Source organism: Eublepharis macularius, chromosome 5, assembly GCF_028583425.1.
Source record: "Eublepharis macularius isolate TG4126 chromosome 5, MPM_Emac_v1.0, whole genome shotgun sequence".
Classification (NCBI taxonomy): Eukaryota; Metazoa; Chordata; class Lepidosauria; order Squamata; family Eublepharidae; genus Eublepharis; species Eublepharis macularius.
The window spans coordinates 11,956,392-11,980,084 of NC_072794.1; the positions used below are offsets into that span (position 1 = coordinate 11,956,392).

At 49.9% G+C, this 23,693-nt stretch overlaps 1 protein-coding gene across 2 annotated transcripts in view; it reads right to left on the minus strand.

The window, feature by feature from the left end:
• PALM (paralemmin) overlaps nt 1-22,254 on the minus strand; it is a 56,336-nt gene extending 34,082 nt beyond the window's left edge. For both annotated transcript variants that reach the window (XM_054980702.1, XM_054980701.1), the window contains exon 1: nt 22,174-22,254. In XM_054980702.1, coding sequence (XP_054836677.1) covers nt 22,174-22,178 — 5 coding nt within the window. In that variant the 5' untranslated portion in view covers nt 22,179-22,254. The remainder of the gene's footprint in view (nt 1-22,173) is intronic.
• Nucleotides 22,255-23,693: the final 1,439 nt, after the last annotated feature.

Sequence of the window (23,693 nt, forward strand, 5' to 3'; positions counted from 1 at the left end):
TGAGCTCCCCCCCAAATTCTGCCCTTCCCATGTGCCAGTCCCAAATCTCCAGGATTTCCCAACCCCGAGGAGGCCATCCTAGGATCCAGCAGGGCTTTCCGGATGTTCTTATGCGACTGCCCCAGAGACCCCTGAGCTGGCAAGGGGAGGAAGGAAATGTGGTATTTGGTATTCTTCAAGACCACGCCCACCGACAGGAACATGAATGTGTGGAACTAGAGGGTGTGGCTGCTCAGCACAATCCTGAGCCCCCCTCTTCAGCCAGAGTTTTCTAAAAGAAAGAAGCCATTTCCATGGTGCACCAAGCTGCACAGCGTACCGTTCGACAATCAGTTCAGGCAATGGGTCTGAGTGCCTGATGATCCATGGGAGAATTAGGAGGAGGGGCTGGCCAACCCTTTTGTGTGTTTCTGTGAGTAGAATCATTGTATTTCACAATTAACCGGACATGGAACACAGGCAGTATATGACCACTCGCCTTCCCTTGGGTGACCCCTCCTTCCTCCCCCCCCCGCACATTTCTTGCTAGAGGCCCTTCCTCCTATATTCTTGTTCTGTTCTGTATCATCCTTGAGGGAAGCCGATTTTTAAAAATGAGATTTTTAAAATTACCATTTCTTATATACTGCCTTTTAACCCAGAAAATAAACAAACGTCCCCCAGCCAGGGAAGCTATGGGTGTCCAATTCCAAACGAACGCAAAAACCAACTGGAAAAAGGTCCACTTGATCCCAACGGACAGCGCTTCCCTATGGTGCATTTATTTGCAAATTGACGGGGGGTGTATGTGGAGGGGGGGAAGCAGGAAAACAAGCCCTATTTGTTCAGATAATGGAAAGAAACACATGCAATGAATGGACATAATTAAAGCAAGTGGGAACAAGCAGGGAGGAACCGACACAAAACTTTTTTAAAAAACTGCCCATCTTTAGTTCACAGACAGTAAAACAACTTTTGCATTTCTCAACGTGACAGCAACACGTTAAAGCATTTTATTTGCAAAGATTGCAAACCGCTGAGCTGATCCATTGAAAATCCACCTCCCCACAATCCATGTACTAAGTCCAACCACATTCAGAGCAAAGGACTGAATAAAGACGAAAACAAAACTCCCAGTTGGTTCCTTCCAGTTCATTCCTGGAATTTTAAAAAAAAAAAGTTTTTACATGTCCCCGAAAAGAGGCCCAAAAGGGACATAAACCTCTCTCTCTCTGGAGAAATTTCCAAAACTGTGGCTGCCATCTGGCCAGTGGGGTGGGTGGGTGGGGACTAGCCTGGTCCGTTCCTCTGCCTCCAAGATATTTAACCTGCAGAAATCTGCTCATTGCTGAACACTAAAACTACTGCTGAAAGGATGGGGGGGCAGTTCAAAAGTTGGCAACGCAGCACTGCAACTGGAGGATGTGATGGCATGGGATGTTAAAGAACATTCCAACTGCTCATGGAACAAAGCTGTTGGAATGCAGAAGGTCAGAACTACTGTGTTTCATAGGCTGGCCAAGTATGGTTAAAAAGCATTGAGGCAAAGTAGGCCATGAACCTGAAAAACAGGGAACTGCTAGAACAACGGGTGCCAGAGACAGGGGGCTGGGAAAAGGTTTGTGAAATTGCACACGGTGCGCAGAGCATGGGATATTGGTACTGTTACTTTAAGGCCAACTCCCAGAGGCTATTGAAGGGAGAGGCTTCCCGGAGGAGAAGTCAGAGTTGCTAGGTTGCCAATCTCCAGGATATCTCCCAGAATTACAACTGATCTCCAGGCTATAGAGATCAGATTAACATGAAAAAATGGCTTCTTCAGAGAGGGAGACTCCATGGCGTCATACTAGGGTTCCTAGGTCCCTATAACCTCTCAGTGGGGAGGGGGAGACTCAGGACTTACCTGGAGTTGATTCCTTGTGCCCGTACAAAGTGTGTATGCGCTCCCAACAAGGTGTGATGACGTCACTTTTGGTAAGTGACGTCATCACACCGGCTATGGGCACGCTCCTGCCCTTTGCGCCGGGCTAATTCAGCTCGTTTGAGGCCAAAATTGGCCCCAGGGAAGCGCGGGAACACGCCTGCAGCTGGTGCAATGATGTCACTTTGCGAAGTGACATCATTGTGCCCTGTCGGGAGCACGGCTAGTGTGTGCTTTTCTGGGTTGCCTGCCAGTGGTAGGCGATCACCAGGGGATTTGCCACCTTCTGCGGATTGCCATCGATTGGCAGGCAACAGAGAAAACCTCAGGAAATAGCCTGCCACTCCCAGGCAACTGAGGGCCAAGCTAGAAGTGACGAATTACACTTGAATGGCAAGTGAACAGACGCCTGTGTATTCCTCCCTGTTCACTTGCGCTCCACTACGTGATCGAGTGGAGTTCAAGTGGAGCGCAAGTGAACAGGGAGGAATACATGGGCGTCTGTTCACTTGCCATTCAAGTGTAATTCGTCGCTTCTAGCTTGGCCCTGAGAAGCCTCCTCTGAGGTCCCACCCCTCCCTAAACCCCACCCCAGGGGTCTCAGAGGGTTTAATGCCTACGGTTGCTAGGGGGACACCCGGTACTTATCGGGACAACGCTCTTCCAGAAGTCACTTACGGAAATGACATCATTGCACCAGCAGCAGGAGTGCTCCTGTGTTTCACACAGAGCTGATTCAGCCAGTTTAGAGCCGAAATTGGCCCCCACAAAGCACAGGGAAGTGACGTGGTCATGCCACGCCAGGAGCGCACCACACCCGCTGCACACTTGGCCGGGATGCCTGCTGGTGGAGGGAGATTGCCGGGCAGTCTGCAACCTCCCACCAACTGCTAGTGATCGGCAGGCAATGGGGCAAAGTGCTGGGCATTTGCCTGCCACCAGTGGGCAACTGGGAACCCTAATAATGTCATATAGCCCACCCACCCTCCAAACATCCATTTTCTCCAGGGAAGTTGATTTCTAGACCCTGGAGATCAGTTGTAATTTCAAGAGAACTCCAGCCTCCCACCTGGAGGTTGGCAACCCTAGCTTCGAAACTGCTCAGTACGGGCCAAGCTAGAAGTGACGCGTTACTTCTAGCTTGGCCCTATGTTCACACTGCAGAGTTAAATTAGCTGAGTAGGCTTTCCTTTTCTCTAAATCTGGAAGCGGGCTCAGGATCTTTCACAACGATCCCCCCATGAAAGAGCCAGAAATCCACAGATCCAACCACATGGTTATAAGTCACAAGGTTTACGTGTAAGGTTGCCAGCTCCGGTTTGTGAAATTTCTGGAGGTTTTGAGGGTGGAGCCCGGAGAGGGCAGGGTTGGGTACTGGATGGACCTCTGCAGGGTATGAGACATTTTCTCCAGGGGATCTCTGTTGTTTGGAGAGCTGTTGTCATTCTGGGAGATCTCCAGCCACCACCTCAAGGCTGGCAATCTTATTTACATTGTGGTTCTGAAACCTGAGAGATGGCTACCTTTGGTTGGGGTCAGCATTTCCCAGTAGCAAAAGAAAAAGAAAATGAGACATGGGGAAGCCAGGAGGGGCTTAATTTATTTAGGAGATGAAATTCAGAATCTCTGCAGCCATACGGCAGGCAATGGTTACCAACAGGCCTGGAGAAAACAGAGGTTCAGTGTGTGGAAAGGTCTGGCTGAAGCTCTTCACAGTATAGAGGTAAGCAAGATCACCTGGCAAATAACAGACCATTAAGTCTCCATTGAAAGAGAACATTTTGTTCTCCTGGAAGCTGGCCTAACAGCAGCAGAGCTGAAGTAGGATGGGGAGGCAGGCACCTCGACAGGCTTGCCAACTTCTAGGTGGAGCCTGGAGACCTCCCAGAATTACCACTTGTCTCCAGACAACAAAGATCCATTCCCCTGGAGGAAATGCTTCCTTTGGACTGTTAGGCTTCCTTTGGACTGTTAGGCTTCCTTTGGACTGTTAGGCATCACTTCCCTCCCGAGCTCTCCCCTTCCCTGAACTGCCATCCCCAGGCTCCACCCCTGAAATCTCCAGGAATTGCCCTAAGCAGAGTTAGCAACCCAAACTGTGATTTCCCCCCCTCCTTAAACCTCTAACCAGGCTTTCTCTTTTTCAGGAGGGAAATAGCTGGGTAGAGGGAAGCATTCAAGGGAACAGAATTTATTTGGCAGAAGCTATAAAAATATGAAGTGGGGACTACCGAGGCAGGGCAGGAGGCTTTGGAACGTGGTGGTAGTATTATCCAGTCAGGCCTCACCTGGAGGCTGGCAGTGCTTGGCACAGGACCCCTGCTTTGCAAGCCAGACGTCTTTGCTCCAGGCTATGCAAAGGATCTCAGGGTTGGGGCAGTGCCTTTCTCTGCCAGAGGCCCCGGTAAGGAAGGCCACACGCATTACCCTCATCCACAGAGGGCAGGTGGTGGAAATAGAAAGCTGCCGCTTTCTATTTCCACCGCCTGCCCTCTGTGGGTGAGGGTGAAGCGCCTGGCCTTCCTTACCAGGCTGCTGTAAATATTACGGTGATTTGAATCTGTGACATTCCTCGGCATTTAGTTGAGTGGCAAAGCGAGTCCCTGCCGATGTTTCAGTCTCTCTGGCCTTTCGAGTTAGAAATGGACCTCAGAGTGTAGGGAAGATCATTCTCTGCACAAAAACCAGGGTCATAGGAGTCTCCACCCACTCCAGTTAACGTGAAGCCCATTTCGGGTAGCTGGAGTTCCAGGAGAGACTTGGAGATCTCAATGTGATCCGCGGCTTGGCTGTTCCGTTTGCAAGAAGCCCACTCTGGCCTTCAAACTCCAGCCCCTCCCTGGCCTGCTCCTTCTTCCCATACATCCGGCAGTGGCTGCCAGAATCACGTCCGCCTCCCCAGGCCAGCTGTGAGCTAATGCCTTTCTCCAGCCTTGGACAATCAGCCCCGCAAAGGAATCTTTCTCGCCTTCATCTAAAGCAAGTAGAGACCTACATTATAAGCTATCGCTACATCCAGTGGCAGTGAGTTCCCCTAGTTAAATCTGTGTCACGTGAAGAAATGCTTTCCCTTGTCTGCACTGCTTTTCCTGCTTCTAGAGCCAGCTTGGTATAGTGCTTAAGAGCACAGGACTCTAATCTGGAGAACCGGGTTTGATTCCCCACTCCTCCGCTTGAAGCCAGCTGGGTGACCTTGGGCCAGTCACAGCTCTCTCAGAGCTCTCTCAGCCCCACCCACCTCACAGGGTGATTGTTGTGGGGATAATAATAACATACTTTGTAAATCGCTCTGAGTGGGTGTTAAGTTGTCCTGAAGGGTGGTATATCAAAAATTATTATTATTATTAAATTTCATAGAGTGCTCTTTAATTTTAGAAAAGTTCTCTCATGTGGCCTTGCTTTAAACTGTGCCTAATGGCCTTTTTGCCTTTTGCCTTCTCCATGGAAGTTGCTTTCAGTTATGTTTTAAAGTTGGACTGGCTGGGAGGCAGCTGGAGCACCTTCTGGGAAATGTGCAAAGGAACAAACTCAGTTGCACACACGCAAAACACTTAGTGTGTTAGTCACGCTTGGCACCTTTGCCCGTGTGCCAGCTTTACTGGATGAGCAACACAAAACAAAAATGGCTAATTTGGAAACACAAATGCTCAGCGGCGCCTGCTTCTGCCCCCTCCCCTCAGCCATTGTTTTCCACCCTGAACTTTGGCTCGCTGTGATCATGGGAGGGAAACCTTGGCAGAGAGGAGGTGCCTCCGCTCAGATCTCCCTGGGAGACACACATTTCAGCTCTTGTGATAAAGCTGGGGAGGGGGCAGAGAAATTGACAAGGTCCCCCCCTCCCACCTCAGCAGTGTTCCGTTATCCAGGGAAAGAGCAGTGATTTGGAAGATGCTGGCCCTGGACACTGCAGCCAGGCTGGGAAGGGAAAAGTCTGGATTGTACTATCCAAATGGAAGCAAGACTGCAAGCACTGTGCAAAGAAAAGTAAAATGAAACATTGGCAGGCCCATGGCTGACCCCAAAGAAGATTGAAATCACTTCCCCAATGCCAAAGACATTCATGGGATCTTTGGAATGAAGACTGGACTGTCTTTTTGCTCTTAAGTTCAGCCTCGGAGGATCCCCAGAATTTCAGCTGGCCAGAATTCCTCTCTGTGTTCACGGCTCCCTTTTTTCATACATTCACAGGACACAAGCAAGAGGTGGCAGATAACAACAACAACATTCAATTTATATACCGCCCTTCAGGATGACTTAACACCCACTCAGAGCGGTTTACAAAGAATGTCATTATTATCCCCACAACAAAACACCCTGTGAGGTGGGTGGGGCTGAGAGAGCTCCAGAGAGCTGTGACTGACCCAAGGTCACCCAGCTGGCTTCAAGCGGAGGAGTGGGGAATCAAACCTGGCTCTCCAGATTAGTGTCCTGCCACTCTTGACCACTACACCAAACTGGAAGCTGTGCAGCCTCCTAGCTTGAATCTGGCCTCTGCCAGAAAAGCGACCCAGAGTAGCAACGCCTCCCATCTCTCACGCTCCCCGTCCGCAAGGATGAAACCGGCCTATTTTACAAGGAAGTTTTAAGGAGCACTGAGAGTTTAATTTATTAATTTATTAATTTATCACCTTAGCCTCCAATCTTATCGGGCCAGATTCAAGGCGTAGGCTGGCATTGAAGACGTAACTGGGGAATTGAAATATTGCTCTTAAAAAAATTTCAATTGCGTTTTCTCCGACAAGGCAAAACTCGAAAAAGGCAGACCTAACATAGTTCCTTACAAAAGTTGGGAAACGGTTTTAGATCGGTATAATTTAAGGGCCGTTGGTATGTATTTCCCTCCTTTATTTTTTTTTACCTTATTTATAGTCTGCCTTTCCCACTGAGACTCAAAGCAGATGACACAATCTAAGTCAATATGATCACTGGCTGGACCATTCAATAAACAAAACAATCGGGTAAAGATAACAGAAATTTGGAAACATGCAGAAATCCGATATACAGCTGGAAAGAAATGCTGAAACAAAACACAAGCAGACTGATATGACAATGATTGATATGATATGACATATTGAACAATGCAGAACTATCCTGTAGGAGCGTACTTGCAGCAACAGGCAGTACGCAATAGCATACTATAGTTCTCTGAACCATTTCCTAAAGAGCCAAATACATTACATACAGGGCTTTCTTTCAGCAGGAACATGATGGAACGGAGTTCTGGGACCGCTTAAAAATGGTCACATGGCCGGTGGCCCCGCCCCCTGATCTCCAGACAGAAGGGAGTTGAGATTGCCCTCCGTGGAGGGCAATCTAAACTCCCCTCTGTCTGGAGATCAGGGGGCGGGGCCACCGGCCATGTGACCATTTTCGCTGAGGGCAATTTAAACTTTAAAAAACTTTAAAAAACTCCCCCCTTGTTCCGGCTGACCCAAAGTGACGTCATTGTGTGGTCTTGAGTTCCACCACTGAGTTCCACCACCTCATTTCCCAGAAAAAAAGCCCTGGTTATATATATTAATTTGTGGCCTCAAAGTGGAGGCCGATAGTTGGAATCTTCCTCGAGATACAGAGTTCTTTTGTCAGGGGGCTGTATTTTCCTCTGAGCAGTCTCCTTTGGGAGGAGATCAGTGGGCGGAGTTGAAGGCACGGGCAAAGGGCTCTATAAGCCCCTCTTCTCCCGTTAAGAGAGGCTTTAGCCATATCAGCTGCTCACTACTATTCCCTTGCATTTTTGTTTTGGTTTCTTAGAAATTATACTTAAAAAGAAAAGATATAACAATAGAAAGTGCATAAAAATTTATAGAGGCACTACATTTAAAGTCAGATTAAACTTATAAAAAATACATTCAAAGTATGTAACAGCACAGCTGAATTATATAAGAGCTCTTTCCCTCTCCTTAGTTGCTTATACCCAGATTTTAGTATCAACAATTTTTAATTAATCATTTCTCCTGTGTTTTATCTTTTAATCTTTGTATCAAGTTACCTTAATTTATCTGCGTTTTAACTCAAGTAATCAAAGAAATCTTTCCATTTTTTCCAAAACTCAGCGATTGGTCTATTATGCACATTTCCCTGCATTTTGAATAACACACATGGCAGAAGGGCTCCACCACACTGGGGTTAAAGAGCCCTTGGTTCATGTCTCCACTTGGGAGAAATTAGCTCATGTGCAGAAGAGCATGGCACGGAGTGGGCGCTACACTGGGTCGTAGATAGGTTTGCCAGATGTTTGGTTTTCACCCGGACAGTCTGGTATTTGGGGGGAATGTCCAGGGAAAACATTCCCAAAATACCAGACCCCTGGCCCTTCCCCAATTGCTCAGCCCAGCTGTCCAGCCTCTTGTGGCTGCTGGTGGCAAAGGAAAGTGGTCAGCTGGCCAGCCTGGCTGGGCTCCCCGGAGTGGCCAGCCATCTCAGGAGCTCCTGTGGCTGCATGGGGCTGCCCAGGGTGGCTAGCCAGCTGGGCACCCAGGCAGCCTTGTGTGGCTGCACAACACTGCCTAGAGTGGCCAGCTATCCCTGGAGCTCCTGCAGCTGTACGGGCTGCTCGGAGTGACCAGCCAGCCCAGCGGCCTGGAAGTGGGTGGTCGTGTGATGTCATCATGTCCAGCAGTGACATCACTGCACTGGCCAGGAGTGCATGTGTGATTATTTTTTTTAAAAAGGCTAGCACCCTCCCCACCCCCTGAAGTCCAGTATTATTCCGGAGCCCTTCCTAGGCCTAGAACGGGGAGGCTGGAATTAGCCTCCAAAAGAGGGCCTTCTAGCTAAGGGTTCCTTCGTGGAAGCCTGTTGGATTTGCTAGAAAAGCTCCCTAGCTGAAGGGGATGGGGCCAGTTCCAAAGCCCCATCCCCAGACCTACTAGTGGTGCCGCTCGTGCCCTCTGCCAGTGGAGGGTTATTCTCTGAGGGCCAGAGACGTGCTCTTTGCCCCTCTGTTTTGCTTTCAGATGCGCATTCTCAGCTTTCAGATTTTCCAGCTCTGTTCCACCTTTGGGCACTTCTTTTGTGCTGCTCGAGAGTAATCAATGCACAAAGAATATCGACCGCAAGTGTTCATTTGAAAAGGGGGAAATTTCGGCAGGAGTGAACGGAAAAGAGTGCACAAGTGCCACTTCGATTCCCACCGCAGAGATGGGAAATCAAAAGGAGGGGGGGGATGCAAAATTCGAGAGGCTCCTTGCTGAAGATGAATGGCGTCACCGGCATGAGCCAGAGCTCCACCAGAATATGGCGAGGAGAAAAGAGCATCTGTGTGTGTGAAAGAGAGCGTGAGAGGGTGTGGGCGCATAAGAGCCTGCTGAGCCCAGCCACCCTCCACCCCCACCCCACCCCCCTGCGCTGTACCTCTGGGTATATTTATTTGTACGACAAGATTCATCTTAGGCCTCATCTCTGCCATCATTCCCTGAGCATCCCTGTTGCCTGGCTAATCTCTGTTGCTACGGCAACGTCAGCCCAGGCACCCACCTCCTGTCCCTCAAGCATTATAAATTACTACTAAGTGGCTTCTCTGCCTAGACAGGATGGAACTGGGCAGCCAGCCTCCGCCATTGCACAGGTGAGAGGAGGCATTGCAATGGGCGCCCAGATCTTGGTCCAGGCAGTGGGTGGGGCCTGTGGCGATAGAAAGAGGCGCAAGACGGAAATGGAGGATATTCACTCCAGCAGTGAATGGGCATGTGAGAGAGTGCGTTGGCACTGGGCAGACTCTCTGTTGCAGGAGCAAGAGATAAGAGATGCCTGCGGAGAAGAGAGGTGCATGACAGGAATCCCCCCCCCCCACTGCCAAATTCCCACTTCCCCTTTGCTTCTCCCTAGCACGAATCTAAGCAAACCTTTATCTTGGTGACATTGTCTGTTTTGTCACATCTATTCCCCGCCCTCCCCCATAAAATGTTTTTACTTTTAACGTGGCTTGCACATCAATAAATCAGCATGCCTAACACCACATCAAAACAGCACAATCCATGCATGCGCAATGCAAATGCAACTCCCAGAGCCACTGCGAAAAGTGGAGCACCAAAACCGCAGCAAGAAAATGAAAGAGGGAACAGTTTTTTCTTCCCTACTAAAGTCACAGCCTGATCTGGATGGCCCAGGCTAGCCCAATCTTGTCAGATCTTGGAAGCTATGTAGGGTTGGCCCTGGTTAGTACTTGGATGGGAGACCACCAAGGAAGTCCAGGGTCACTACACAGAGGCAGGCAATGGCAAACCACATCTGTTAGTCTCTTGCCTTAAAAACCCTACAGGGTTGTCTTAAGTCAGCTACAACTTGATGGCACGATGATACACGCTGAAGTCACACTGGAGATTGGGCTCAGGGCAGCAACTGGTTGTACACCCTGGTCCCAGGACTGGAGGGGAGACCAAAAACCACTGGATCCTGGCACATTTCAGTTTAGCTGAATGGAACCTCCAGATTCAGGAACAGTCTATCTCAGGAGTTGGCAACCAATGGCCAAATATGGCTCAGTATGGAACCAAATATTGCCCTTTGAAAGAAAATTAAATCTTTAAGTTAAGGTGTATTGGAGGGGTAGGTTAGATGCAAGAATGCCCAGTATGTGAAGGGAACAGCAGGCAAAGATCTACACGGGATTGAAGGGCTACTTTGAGATGCTTTCTTGAAAGGGAAATGAGAAAGGTGAACAGTTGCCAGTGCACTAAAACCATTTGAGCGTGTGTGTGTGTGTGTGTGTGTGTGTGTGTGTGAGAGAGAGAGAGAGAGAGAGAGAGAGAAAAGAGGTGGTGGAACTCCGTGGGTTGCCCTCAGAGAAAATGGTCATATGGCTGGTGGCCCCGCCCCCTGATCTCCAGACAGAGGGGAGTTGAGATTGCCCTCCGCGCAGCTGGAGCAGCGCGGAGGGCAATCTAAACTCCCCTCTGTCTGGAGATCAGGGGGCGGGGCCACCAGCCATGTGACCATTTTCAAGAGGTTCCGGAACTCCGTTCCGCCACGTTCCTGCTGAAAAAAGCCCTGCTTTTGTGTGTGTGTGTGGGGGGGGGCTGTATGCAGAGTTCATTGATTACTGGGAACACTGAAAAATGTAAAAGTGAGAGAAATATTTAAATTTGGCAAGCAGATTTGAGAATTTTTCCCTGCCGAAAATTTTAAAAAATCATTTCCTCTGGGCATGTGTGAAGTACACCTTTGCCCTTTGGAAAGCAGGCATAACCTGCCTCCATCCCAGTGACACATTAATGGGCAGCATCGTATCTCTGCAGTGCCTGGGTGTAGCCCGGCATCCTCTCCTGAACGCCTCTTCCACTGCTTAGCTGACTTGCGAAATATTTTCCCGAGTGCTGATGTGGGGCGTTTTCATTTCCATGACTGAGAGAAAGGCCAAGCGACCTTCCTTTCCACACCCCTGACTTGGAACGGCGCTGTTTGCTTTTCGTCAGCTCTCCCCTGATATCATCCCCCGTGCAGCCGTCCTTGTGACTCTTTCCATTTCTTCCTAATTCCCAGAGCAAAACTGGCCCCCTCCCATTAGCAGACAGAAGCGGGCCTGCACTGTGTTACTTTAGGAAAAGACAACCGAGCAAGACCTTGATGGACTGCTTTTAAAAAGCATCCAGTCTTTCTGGTTTATTCCCCACAGCTCAACTTGAGAGCCTCCATGTTCTGAGACAGTCTACCACTTAATAGTAGATTCTGGGAGTAAATAACAAGGAACAGCGGCTGACTCCTACCCTCTGCTTACAGGGCTCCCAAGCTTCGGTCTGATCCACCTGGATTCTCAGATGTCCTTGTGATAGCAAAACTGAGTCTCCAGGCATACGCGCAGAGAACCTCTATTTCTGAGAATTAACAGCAGGGGTTTATGGCTACATCCATGTTCTTTGGGCCTCCCAGAAACATCTGACTGGCCACTGTTAGAAACAGAGTGCTGGGCTAAATCGATTGCCTTGTTCCCGCCTGACACCGAAATGGCTTCCAGCAGGAAACTAGTTTTGATAAGGGAATATTCACATCATGGGCTATTTCAAACTGGTTTACTGCTGGAGTTACCGTGAAGTGTGTCTGGGCTGCTCCTTCTGGAGAATCTGAGGTTAAAAGACTTGTTATTTCTTCTCATCTGGGAGCCTCAGCAAAGAAGAAGAACAGGAAGAGTTTAATCCTACTTGGGGGTCGGGAAGAATCCATGTATCTGCGGGATGCAAAGCGCTTCAGTGAGTGCGCGAACGGCCAGTGTTTCAGTTGGTTGGTGCAAAAATGAGACTATCTGGAATAAGCAAGGCAGGTCTTGCAAGATGTCAGGTGTTAGGACCCCCCCCCCCGCCCTTGCAAGATATCACCTGCATCACTCATTTGCAACACTTGTCCCTCCAAGGCGTCTGATTTCCCTCTTGCAGCTGTGAGGGAGTCCTAAGTATGTTCGTTGGGAAAGAAGCCTGACTGAGGTCAATGGGCTTTACTCATGTGCAAGGACACCAAGGGTCAGGCGTCCTCCCCCCTACAGGAAGGAGTCTGAAACGGAAGCTGCAGATTCCGCTACTGCTCCGGAGTCTGCCATTCATGAAGATGTGTAGAAGAAGAAGATGCTCGGCTGGGTGGGGTAAGAGACGAAAGGCCTTTCACAAGACAGATTCCCTCCCCCATCTCAGCCTCTTCCATCAAATATTCATGGCATCCATTTTCTCTTGGCCTGCTTATGCCCGTTCTCTCTCTCCTTCTTCTTCCTTCTTAATGCTCCTTTCTCCAGACGAAGGCGACTGCCTCCCTCTTTTCTGGCCAGAAGCCTCAGAGCGAAAAGAGGCGCGTGAAAAATGGGAGGCACAGAACAGATGCAGGCAGTGGAGATGCAGGGAGCCTTCACAAGTCAGCAGAGGCCTCCCTTCCACATGACACAGCCTCTGGCCTTAAAAGGGGATTCGGTGTGGGCCAATCCACAGCTGTCAGTCACGACGGCTAAATGAAATCTCCATGTTCAGAGGCAGTCTATGGCCGTTTCCACACGTCTTACCTGCCTGCGGAACATCGCGCGAAAGACTCGGAAGACAACGTCAGAAGACCCCGGAAGACAACACAAAATTGCACCAGGAAGACGCTGTTGTCCGGGAGTTTTGCGCGAAATTGCACAAAACTCCCAGATAACAGCATCTTCCTGGCGCGATTTTGCACAAGACGACGTTGTCTTCCGGGTCTTTTGCGCAATGTTCTGCAGGCAGGTAAGATGTGTGGAAATAGCCCAGGGCTTTTTTTTCAGCAGGAACGTGGCGGAACGGAGTTCCGGAACCTCTTGAAAATGGTCACATGGCTGGTGGCCCCGCCCCCTGATCTCCAGACAGAGAGGAGTTGAGATTGCCCTCCGCGCCGCTGCAGCACCGAAGGCAATCTCAACTCCCCTCTGTCTGGAGATCAGGGGGCGGGGCCACCAGCCATGTGACCATTTTCTCCGAGGGCAACCCACTGAGTTCCGCCACCTCTTTTCCCGGAAAAAAAGCCCTGAAACAGCCTATCACTAATGAAGACGCTGTCGCCCTCACGCTTGCAGGCTTCAGCCAGTACTGCAACAAGTCCAGCGTCCTGTTTTCTCAACCAGATGCTCCTGGAAAGCCTACAAGCAGAAGGCAACAGGCACCCCTGTAATTGCTCCCCCTCCACCCCTGGTCTTCAGAGGTAAACTGCCTCTGCACAGGGAGGTGCCTTCGTGGCTAATAGCCATCGAGTCTCCTCTTAAAGAGTCTAAGCTAGCGATCATCGCTGCATCCTGTGGCAGTGAATTCCATGAGTTAATTATGCATTGCATGAGGAAGTCGTTCCTGAATTCCCAGAACGAGCCGGTTAAGTTGGAGGAACAAACCCTGAGGTGGAGAAAGGGTTCCAGCTTGGCTGAGTAGAGTGGCTGGATCTAACATACTCTCTCCACTTCCTCCACGCCATGCACAATTTGGTTGACTCGTTGCCTTTTCTTCCAAATGGAGTTGAGAACCATGAATAACAATTTCATAGAATCATAGAGTTGGAAGGGGCCATACAGACTATCTAGACCAACCCCCTGCCCAGTGCAGGATCAGCCTAAAGCATCTCTGACAAGTATTCATCCAGCCTCTTCTTGAAAACTGCCAGTGAAGGGGAGCTCACCACCTCCCTAGGCAGCTGAGTCCACCTTTGAGCTACTCTGACCGTGAAAAAGTTTTTCCTAATATCCAGCCGGTACCTTTCTGCATGTAATTTAAGCCCATTGCTTCGGGTCCTACCCTCTGCTGCCAACTGGAACAGCTCCTTGCCCTCCTCCAAATGACAGCCTTTCAAATATTTAAAGAGAGCAATCATGTCCCCCCTCAATCTCGTCTTCTCCAAACTAAACATTCCCAAGGCCCTCAGCCTTTCCTCGTAGGGCTCAGTCTCCAGACCCCTGATCATCCTCGTCGCTCTCCTCTGCACCCTCTCGATTTTGTCCACATCCTTTTTGAAGTGAAGCCTCCAGAACTGCACACAGTACTCCAGGTGCGGCCTGACCAAGGCAGTATAGAGAGGGGCTATGACCTCCTGCAATTTCAACGCTATGGCCCCTTTGATACAACCCAGGATTGAATTAGCCTTTTTTGCCACCGCATCACACTGACTGCTCATATTTAGTTTACAGTCCTCTCTTACCCCAAGATCCCTTTCACATATACTACTGCCCAGAAGTGTATCCCCCATCCAGTATTTGTGCTTCCCATTTTTATGGCCCAGATGTAATACTGTGCACTTGTCTTTGTTGAATTGCATCCTATTCACAGCTGCCCACTTCTCCAGAGTATTCAGGTCTTGTTGAATTTTAATTCTATCTTCTTGGGTGTTTGCTACTCCTCCCAATTTGGTATCATCAGCAAATTTAATGAGCAGCCCTTCCACTCCTTCATCCAGATCATTGATAAAAATATTGAAAAGTATCGGGCCCAAAACCGAGCCCTGCGGCACCCCACTGGACACCTCCCTCCAATCTGATGAAACGCCATTGACCACCACTCCTTGGGTGCGGTCCTCTAACCAGTTCCCTATCCACTGAACTGTCCTATATTCCACAGTCTTCCAGTTTGCCCATCAGAATGTCATGGGGGACCTTATCAAAAGCTTTACTGAAATCCAGATAAATCACGTCAACAGAGTTCCCCTGATCCAGTAAGCTGGTCACTCGATCAAAGAAGGAAACCAGGTTGGTCTGGCAAGATCTGTTAGGGACAAAACCATGCTGACTTCCCCAGATCACTGAGTGGTCCTTCAGATGCTTACAGATTGATCCCTTTAAAATCTGTTCTAATATCTTCCCAGCAACAGAAGCCAGACTGACTGGCCTGTAGTTTCCCAGGTCATCCTTCTTCCCTTTCTTAAAAGATTTAGAAAGGACTGGGGCCCTACTTGTCACTATTAGCATGGGAAAAGCTCACAGTCTATATCAAGTACAGTTCATATCAAGTATATATCGAGTAAGGTGCCCACCAAGCGTTTACAGAAAGGGGGCAGGGCCAGGTGAGGCTTTTGAGCAGCAGAGCTTCTGACTGGCTACTGGAGATCTGATTGGCTGGGCAGATTTTTTGAAAGTTGGTTCGGCAGTAGCTGGGATCTTTACTGCATGGCCAAAAGTAAGCTGTGTGTCTGCAAGAAAACATTTTAAAGCAATAGGTTCATTTTAAAAAGGAATCCCGTCAAACAGAGCGTCTACCTAAAATGTTGAAGAATCACCAGGAGAGTTTTGCAACTTCAGGGTGATGTTATGAGTGCGAGGTTGTTCTTGGATGGGGGAGGGCGGAGTTCGAAAGGCGCTTTAGTCAGGTGTGAAAGTGAGCCGACGCACCGGGTTAGTGAGGAATTTCACTGCCATTTTCCTGAAAAACTTTGGGCTGTATTTTTAGAGGGCTGTGATTGTAGGTGTGGGAGTGTGCCTTATTTAATTAACATTTTAATTTAGTCCTGCTCCTACATACAGAGACTAGATAGGGTGTGGTTGCTTGGTGAAGAAGCAGAGGACCTCTTTATTACTGCATATCCATTTTTTGAATGGGGTGTGGCACTGTGGCTGATGGCACAGGGAGATTGTTTATATGAGTCCAATGCCCAACAGCATCGGTTAGAATCCAGACACAATACAATACGTCCGCCTGCCCTATTTTGCTGGATTGTTTCCGAAAAAAATAGGATGGAATGAGGACGACCGTCCTAAACAGCTCTGCGGAAGTAATAAACGTTTGGAATTTAGTTGTAAAAGGGACCTCCTCCCCAATTTCTCGGGCTTAGACTACTCTTAAATACTATATTATTATTGGAGACCAAGTATGGTCAGCAAGTTGGACAAGAAATAGGAGAGCCAGATTCAAATCCACCCTCTGTTATGAAGCTTGCTGGCCAAATCGCTCACAAATTTGCCTACCTCACAGGGTTGTTGTAATGATAAAATAGAGGAGGGAAGGCCACTGTACACTCTCTAAGCTGCTAAAAAGAATAGGGCACATTATTATTAGCATTATCATCACCATGGATTACTATTATTAATCACATCAGAAATGAAACAGGGTTTTATTTGCAAGCGTAAGAAGAGCGCTGCTGAATCAGGGCAAAAGTTTCTCTTGCTCACAGTCTTCCACCAGAGGGTCAGCCAGAAGCCACAAGCAACGCACGGAGGCATCCGGCCTCCTCCTCCCCTCTTTGTCCAGGAGATTATAGCAGCTAGAGCCAGACCAAGGCCTCTGAACACAGAGGTTTTTATTAACTATTATGGCTAATAGCTACAGTAGATACATTTAAAGAAATGCCTGGTATCCTGTTTCCACTGGGAAATACTTCCTGAACATTTAAAAGCAAGTCATTAAGAGGATGGTTCTCCCTTGATAATACCACTTCCCAGTAGCTGGTATTCAGAGGGTAGACTGCCTCTCCGGACTAGGCCAAGCTAGAAGCGACGAATTACACTTGAACGGCAAGTGAACAGACTCACGTGTATTCCTCCCTGTTCACTTGTGTTCCACTTGCAAGTGGAGCACAAGTGAACAGGGAGGAATACACGTGAGTCTGTTCCACTTGTCGTTCAAGTGTAACTCGTCGCTTCTAGCTTGGCCCTATGGAAACTCCTTGCAGCTTTCATGGCTAAAGGATGTTGACGGGTGTACATGAATTTGTCTCATCTTTTTCCATCGCCTTGATCCAATCAGACCCCATGCTCTCTGGGAAACCATCCAAGCAAGGTGTGAAGCTGATTTTACTTATTAAAAAATTGTTTTTAAAAACCGTACGCTGCCTTAACACTAAAACGCTTGCAAGATGGAATAAAATCATCTCAAAGAAAACACGAAGCCATCCACCTTCAAGATCTCTCCAAAACCAACACCATACAGCAGCAGCTAGCCGGCTCCTCTGGCTGTTTGCTCCCCAGATCTGGAGCCCAGCGGTAGACTGCCTCTTGACAAGGAGGCTCCATTAAGCCGTTGTGGCTCATGGAGACTAATGGACTCATCCTCCACAAATGGTACCTAGCTGAAAGGAGCTCATCGGCTGATGGCTATTCCCTGGCCCAGCTCTTGGGCCCTGCCCTGCTGAGCAAGCATGAATGCTGATCTCTACTCTGAGAAAAGCTTCCCCTGTTGAATTTTGCTGCTGCAGGCACCGGAGCCGTCAGAGCAACCCCACTGACGAGAGCTCTTCTGAGCATTTACAGAGCGCCAGTCCACAATCACAGAGACTTCATGCACAAATAGGAGCAACATTCTAGGGCAGGCCCTTGTTCACCATGCAGAGGGACCCCCATTCAATTTCCAGTTTTAGGATCTCAGATGCTGGGGAAGAACTTCCCCCAACTTCTGAGATTTGAAGAGCCTGCAGAACAGCTGCCAGTCAGGAGGAAAGGCTGGGCCTGTTGGCCCCAGGGGCTGACTCAGTAGAAAACTTGAGGTTGGACTAGATGACCCTGGAGGCACCTTCCAACCCTATGATTTTAGTCTGGAAGCCCCCAATTCTCTCTTGATGCAACTGACATCCTTCTTGTCTTACGCTATCCTAGAACAGGACTGGACTGCCCACAGGGATGGGCGGAGAAACAACTGGGTGGAAACCCTTCATATTTTCCCTCTGCACACGAGCCAACTCCCCGCTTTGGAAAAAGAGACCATGACAGGGGAGGTGGCCGGATAGCAGTCATTTCATAAATCTTATAACAGGCAGTCGATGGTCATAGATCCAGAGGAGTTAGCTGTGTTAGTCTGTAGTCGCAAAACAGTCAAGAGTTCAGTAGGACCTTTAAGACTAGCCAACTTTATGGTAGCATAAGCTTTCGAGAACCACAGCTCTCTTCATCAGATGCATGGAGGGTATGAAGAAACCAGCCAGAGATATATAGGTGGTGAGGGGAGGGGGAATAGATGCAAATCAGTTGCAAACGTCATGAAAGAGGCAAAGTGCAAAATTTAGGCTGGCTGTGACCCCTCCCCTACACAGCTGAATCTGAATGGAGTCGATAGCAATTTTGGACAGGGGCAAGGGAGCCCAGGCAGGGCCCCACTTGATCTCTGGCTTAGTATAGTAGATGCAAACCCTTGCTTTGAAAGTCTAGCCAAGTTACTAGTCCACAGTAATATCTGCATGCTTGTGTTAGCCCATCAGGATCTGAAAGATAATACATAAATACGTGTGTGTGTTTGAAGGATCTTTTGTAAAACCTCTCTGCCTATAAAACGACTAAACCTGAACTTTGCTAAACCTGAGCTGCTGTATACAATTCTGGCCACCACTGCACGAGCGGGGACTCAGTTCTGCCTGGGCAGACAAAGTATCCTCCCAGTTACTCAACAATGTGGGAAAGGTACTCTGTACATGCTTAGAGCCACAAAGCAGGCCTCTGCCTCTTCCTGCCTGTTTTTAAGGAGCTTAGCAAAGACGGGGAAGGTTGCATTATCTCCAGTCATGACTGTCGTGACTCTTCACTGTGCTTCCGATGGATGCATTCTCAAATCCCTTGCCCCAGCTCTCTGGTAGTGGTTTAAAAGATTGTTCTGTACATGCTCAGAGGCACCTACTTTTTTATTACTCCTCTTCATGGCCTTGCACTGAGCATTGGCCATGAAAATGAACTTAACTCTGATTCAAGGGAAGTGTTACCAGGGGCAAAGGTCTTGTGAGGTCTACTTAGTCCTGAGACCTCTTACAGCTTGGGTTTTGCAAAGCTCATTCTAATTAAATTACAACGGAGGGTTTGGAAGCCATGCTTTGATCAAGCTGCTCAGATTATTTTATCTGGCAGCTAAATAAGCCTGGAAAAAAGGGGCTATGTTTTCACTTAGTCGCAGGACCGCGCCGCTTTACAGCTCAGGTTTTGCAAAGTTCACCTTAATGTGATGTTAGGAAAGTATTCAATTTCAGTAAAGCTCCTTTGGTGGTTTCAATTGGCAGCCACATAACCTCAAAAAGACTTGAGCCCATAGTTCAGAGCTATTTTTGCAGCTCATTTTTAGCAAAATTCATCTTAATCTACTTGCAAATAATCTGAGATTTGAAAAGCCTCCTCCTTTGATCACGCTATTCATCTCATGGTTACTTTCCATGCTTAGACTGAATCCTAACACTAACAAGTCCTGGGCTGAAGTCCTGCTTGGGTGAAACTATGGTAGTGACTGGCTTTTACTCTGGCACACACGGTCAGCTGGGAGCTACCCCAAGGGACGCAGCTTGGGTGGGAGGGAGATGGCGAGACTTGCCCACAGCCCAGTTGTCCACAGGCTGCAAGGCCATGCCATGCCCCGTTGATTGCATTTCAGAAATAAAACAGGGCCTTTTCTTTCCTGGCCCAGGAGAACAATCCAGAAAGGATGTTTTCACAACTTTGCCACGGGGCCTGGAGAAACGACGTTCGGACCCTTTTTGCATGTGTGCTCCCCTCTCGCTGTTTTGGGAACCTCTGCCCTAGGAAAAGCAGAGGCGCCTTTGGCAACTGGATTCCAGACAGCTCATTTCTCCATGAAATGGGTGTTGCTTTCTGGGGAAAGGGCACCAAACAAGTCCTTGGCTGCGGTCTAACCAAAGTTAAGGACCATCTTCGTTTTGTGGCCGCTGCTGGGAAAGGGACCGAGAAAGGACAGCTCAGGATGCAGTCCGGCCTTTGGAGGGACCCTCATTGGAGGCTTTTGACGGCTGCCAATCCAAATGCTGCATCTGCTCGCAAAGACATCAGGCTCATTTTTCCAGGTAGCATCTCTGGAATGTGGGCTATAAATGCCCAAACGGAGAGGAGGGAAACATGCCTAGCAGTGGATTCTCTGGCCCTTCCTTTCAAATGTAGGCAGCATATTCCTTGGGGCAGAGACCTCTCACTTCCCACTGAGGTTAGTCTTCAAAGCTAAACACAGTTAGAGTTGCCAACCTTCCGGCAGGGCCTGGAGATCTCCTGGAATTACAACTGATCTCCGCACTACAGAGATTAGTTCTCCTGGAGGAAACGGCAGCTTTGGAGGGTGGACTTTATGGCATTATACCCCATCTCTAAACCCTGCGTTCCCCAGGCCACATCCCCAAATCTCCAGGAATATTCCAATCTCAATTTGGCATCCTGTCTCACTAAAAAGGGATCTCTAGAGCCCTGACCAGACTTAGGTGCACTGCCTGTTTATCAATGGGTAAAAATGGGTGGGAGTCATCTTTTAATGGTATTTACAACAGGGACTGCAGAGAAACAAATGTATTCTAGCAGAGGGCTCAAAGCATTCACGGGGGAAATAGCAGTGTCGCCCCACAAATCAGATAGAGTTGCCCCAAATTCATACCCTCAGCTGGAGCCAGACCTCTGTTTGTGACAGCTACTGGCTGTAAAAGATCCGCCATCAGAGCCCATGGCAGGTAGACTTTGGGTGGTATCAGAAGGGTAATAATCGTAGGCAAATGTGCACGCTGCGTGTGAATGGAACGCAAGTGAGAATGAAATGCATGCTCAGTCTCTTCTCTTTTACAATTCCAAATGAACTTTTTTTTCCAGATGTGCCCTTTGGCTCTTGTCTGCTGAGAGCTGGAGCGGCCAGCCGCACGGCACTCGTGGCCACTAAACTAATGCACAGAGGCGGCGAGACTTGAACGTACCTCTAACCCCCAGGCCACAGCCACCAGGCGTACGCATCGACGGAAATGTATTTTGTGTTTACTAGAGCAGAGGAAATTAAAACCACCAACCAAACACAATTGACTGCTGGGCGTGGGGACGGGGGGTCACAGAATGTTCACAAACATTCTTCTGGCAGAAGAGGCATGGAATGGCAAAACATGCAATCACTGCAGCGGCTGGAAAGAAAATCCTGGCTGAAATTAAATCCTGCTAGCTGGCATGTACTGACAGCTCGGCTAGGTAGCCCTCCTGGGAGGCTCTCCCGGCGCCAGCAATTCCTAGTGGAGGTTGCTGGAGAAAGCAAAATCCTTGTCCCCTCTTGGTAGCGGAGGGGGGAGGGGTTGGCAACCAAATGTCAAGCCTGATGTTAGCATTCCGTATGCCCCCCACCCCTCGCCCAGTTGCTTTTGCACACACTCCAGGCAAGGTTTCAGCCTAGACGGAGGGCTGCTTTGAGCAGGTCTTCCAACTTTACCGGCCTGTTTGCCTGGTTGGAAAGACTCAGCTATAATAGGAAAACATCACCAGCTGGAAGAAATCTGAGCGGAGGGTCACCCGCTTTGCACAGGAACTGAAATACCAACATGGGGAGGGGGGGACACAGCACAGGTATCTGTGGGGCTGGGGGGGGGGTTCCTTCTTTAAACGGGTCCCTCATTCTACGCCAATTTAAGCAAACTCCTCCCAGAAGGTCCAGCATTTAACCGCAGGCTATTTTGTTTTGGCCAGAGTGGCCTTTGGGGGAAGGGAGGTTAACCACAGAGAGAAGTGAGACTTCGGGGGCCCCTCCAGGAGGAAAGGCGCTGCCCCCCCTGTTCAAAGGCACCCCACCTTTGCAGCCCCTGGCAGGCAGGCAGGCTGGGCACGGGGTTGCAGGGCTGGGGGGAAGCAGCCACCTCAGGCCCCTGCCCAAGGAGAGGCAGATTTGCCTGAGTCACTGCGAGGGACCCGAGCGCCGGCGGCTGGGTGGAGCCCGGGCAGCAGCGCGCCCCCCGCGAGGCTGGCGACAACAGGTACGCGACGGCCCCGGGCTCGCCACGCCGGGCGCAGCCGCCTCCCAGCCTCGGCCCCGAGCGCCCTTGGCGGCTGCCCGCAGAGAGCCCGGGCAGCGGGGCCGGCCCCGCGAAGCCCCTGCCCGCCACGGCCTCGGGGATGCGCGAGCGAGGCGCGGAGCGGCGCGGGCGGCGCTACTCACTCCATTTTCCAGGCTCGGCTCGGCTGCGCTGGGCTCCTCTCCCGTCGTCTGGCGGACTCGCCGGGCGCGAGCGAAGGCAGGAGGGGCAGCCGGCTCGGGCGCCTCGCTCGGCTTCAGGCGCTGCGATTGCCGGCGGCGGCGGCGGCGGCGGCGGCGACGGGAGAAGGTGGCGGCGGCGGCCGCCTCCACATCCCCTCCGCGGTCCGCCTGGTGCCCCGCGCGGATGAACGGTGCCCGCGGAGGCGGCGGAGGCTCGGTTGTTATGGCCGGGCGGGAGGGCGCGCGTGTGTGATAGGCTTGGCGTGTCCCCCCCACCCCTCCCCCGGTTCCGGCTCTTCCAGCGCCGCAAGAGCACCTCCTGCCGGCCGCCGGCCGCCATTGCCGGCCGCCTTCCCCTCCAGCCAAAGGCGGCAACATCTGCGGCAGCGACGCGCGCCCGGGCGAGCATCAGGCGCGGCGGCTGGCGCGCATGGCTTCCGCCTGAGCAACCTTGTGGCGTTGCCAGCTCCAGCACGGGAAATTCCTGGAGATTTGGGGGTGGGGCCTGGGAAGGAACCTTATGCCATAAGGTTAGGGGAGCTGGAAACCCACGCTGATGGATGGTGCGCATGGCTTCCGCCTGAGCAACCCTGTAGGGTTGCCAGCTCTGGGCTGGGAAATCCCTGGAGATTTGGGGATGGAGCTTGGGAAGGGCAGCATTTGGGCAAGGGAGGGACCTCAGCAAGGTATAATGCCACATCCCAAATTAGCCATTTTCTCCTGGGGAACTGATCAGTGTTGATTGGAGGAGATCAGTTGTATTTCCGGAAGATTGCCAGCTACCACCTGGAGGTTGGCAACCCTACTTGGGAATGTGGATCGAGTCCACATTCTCAAGTAGGGTTGCCAACCTCCGGGTGGGAGCTGGCAATCTCCGAGAACATGTCTTTGAATTGGTTATGCTCCATTTCAGCATTTCTCTCACCCTATCGTGATTCTGCAATGGCATCTGAAAAAGTGAGCTGTGACTCACGAAAGCTCATATCCTACCACAAATTTTGTTAGTTTTATAGGTGCTACTGTACTCTTGCTCTTTTCTCCTTCCACCCAGTATTAGATTTCTGCTGGTTTTAAATCCTTGCAACTTTGCATTTATTATCATTATTATTTCTCACTGCGATCTGAGGTGTTACACAGTGCAAGTGAGATACAATATAATCAACAGCTAGCACTCGCACTGGCCAACTACAGTAATGAACAACGGGATATTTAGTGAACAGATACAATAGGTATGGTAGCAGGATATTTGAAAACGAGCAGAAAGCCAAGACAGAGAATGGAATCTTCTGAAACAACACATAACTAATTTATATGGCGTCTTAAGCAACACAGAAACTCCCTAGTGGCACGTATCTGCATCAGCAAACATTACCCAATAGCATAGCATATAGCCCCTGTGTCTATCAAAGCATCTCTGTGAGTTATTTCTTATGACAGAGCCCTATAATCTGGGTAGAAAGCCCTCCTGATTAATTTGGTTT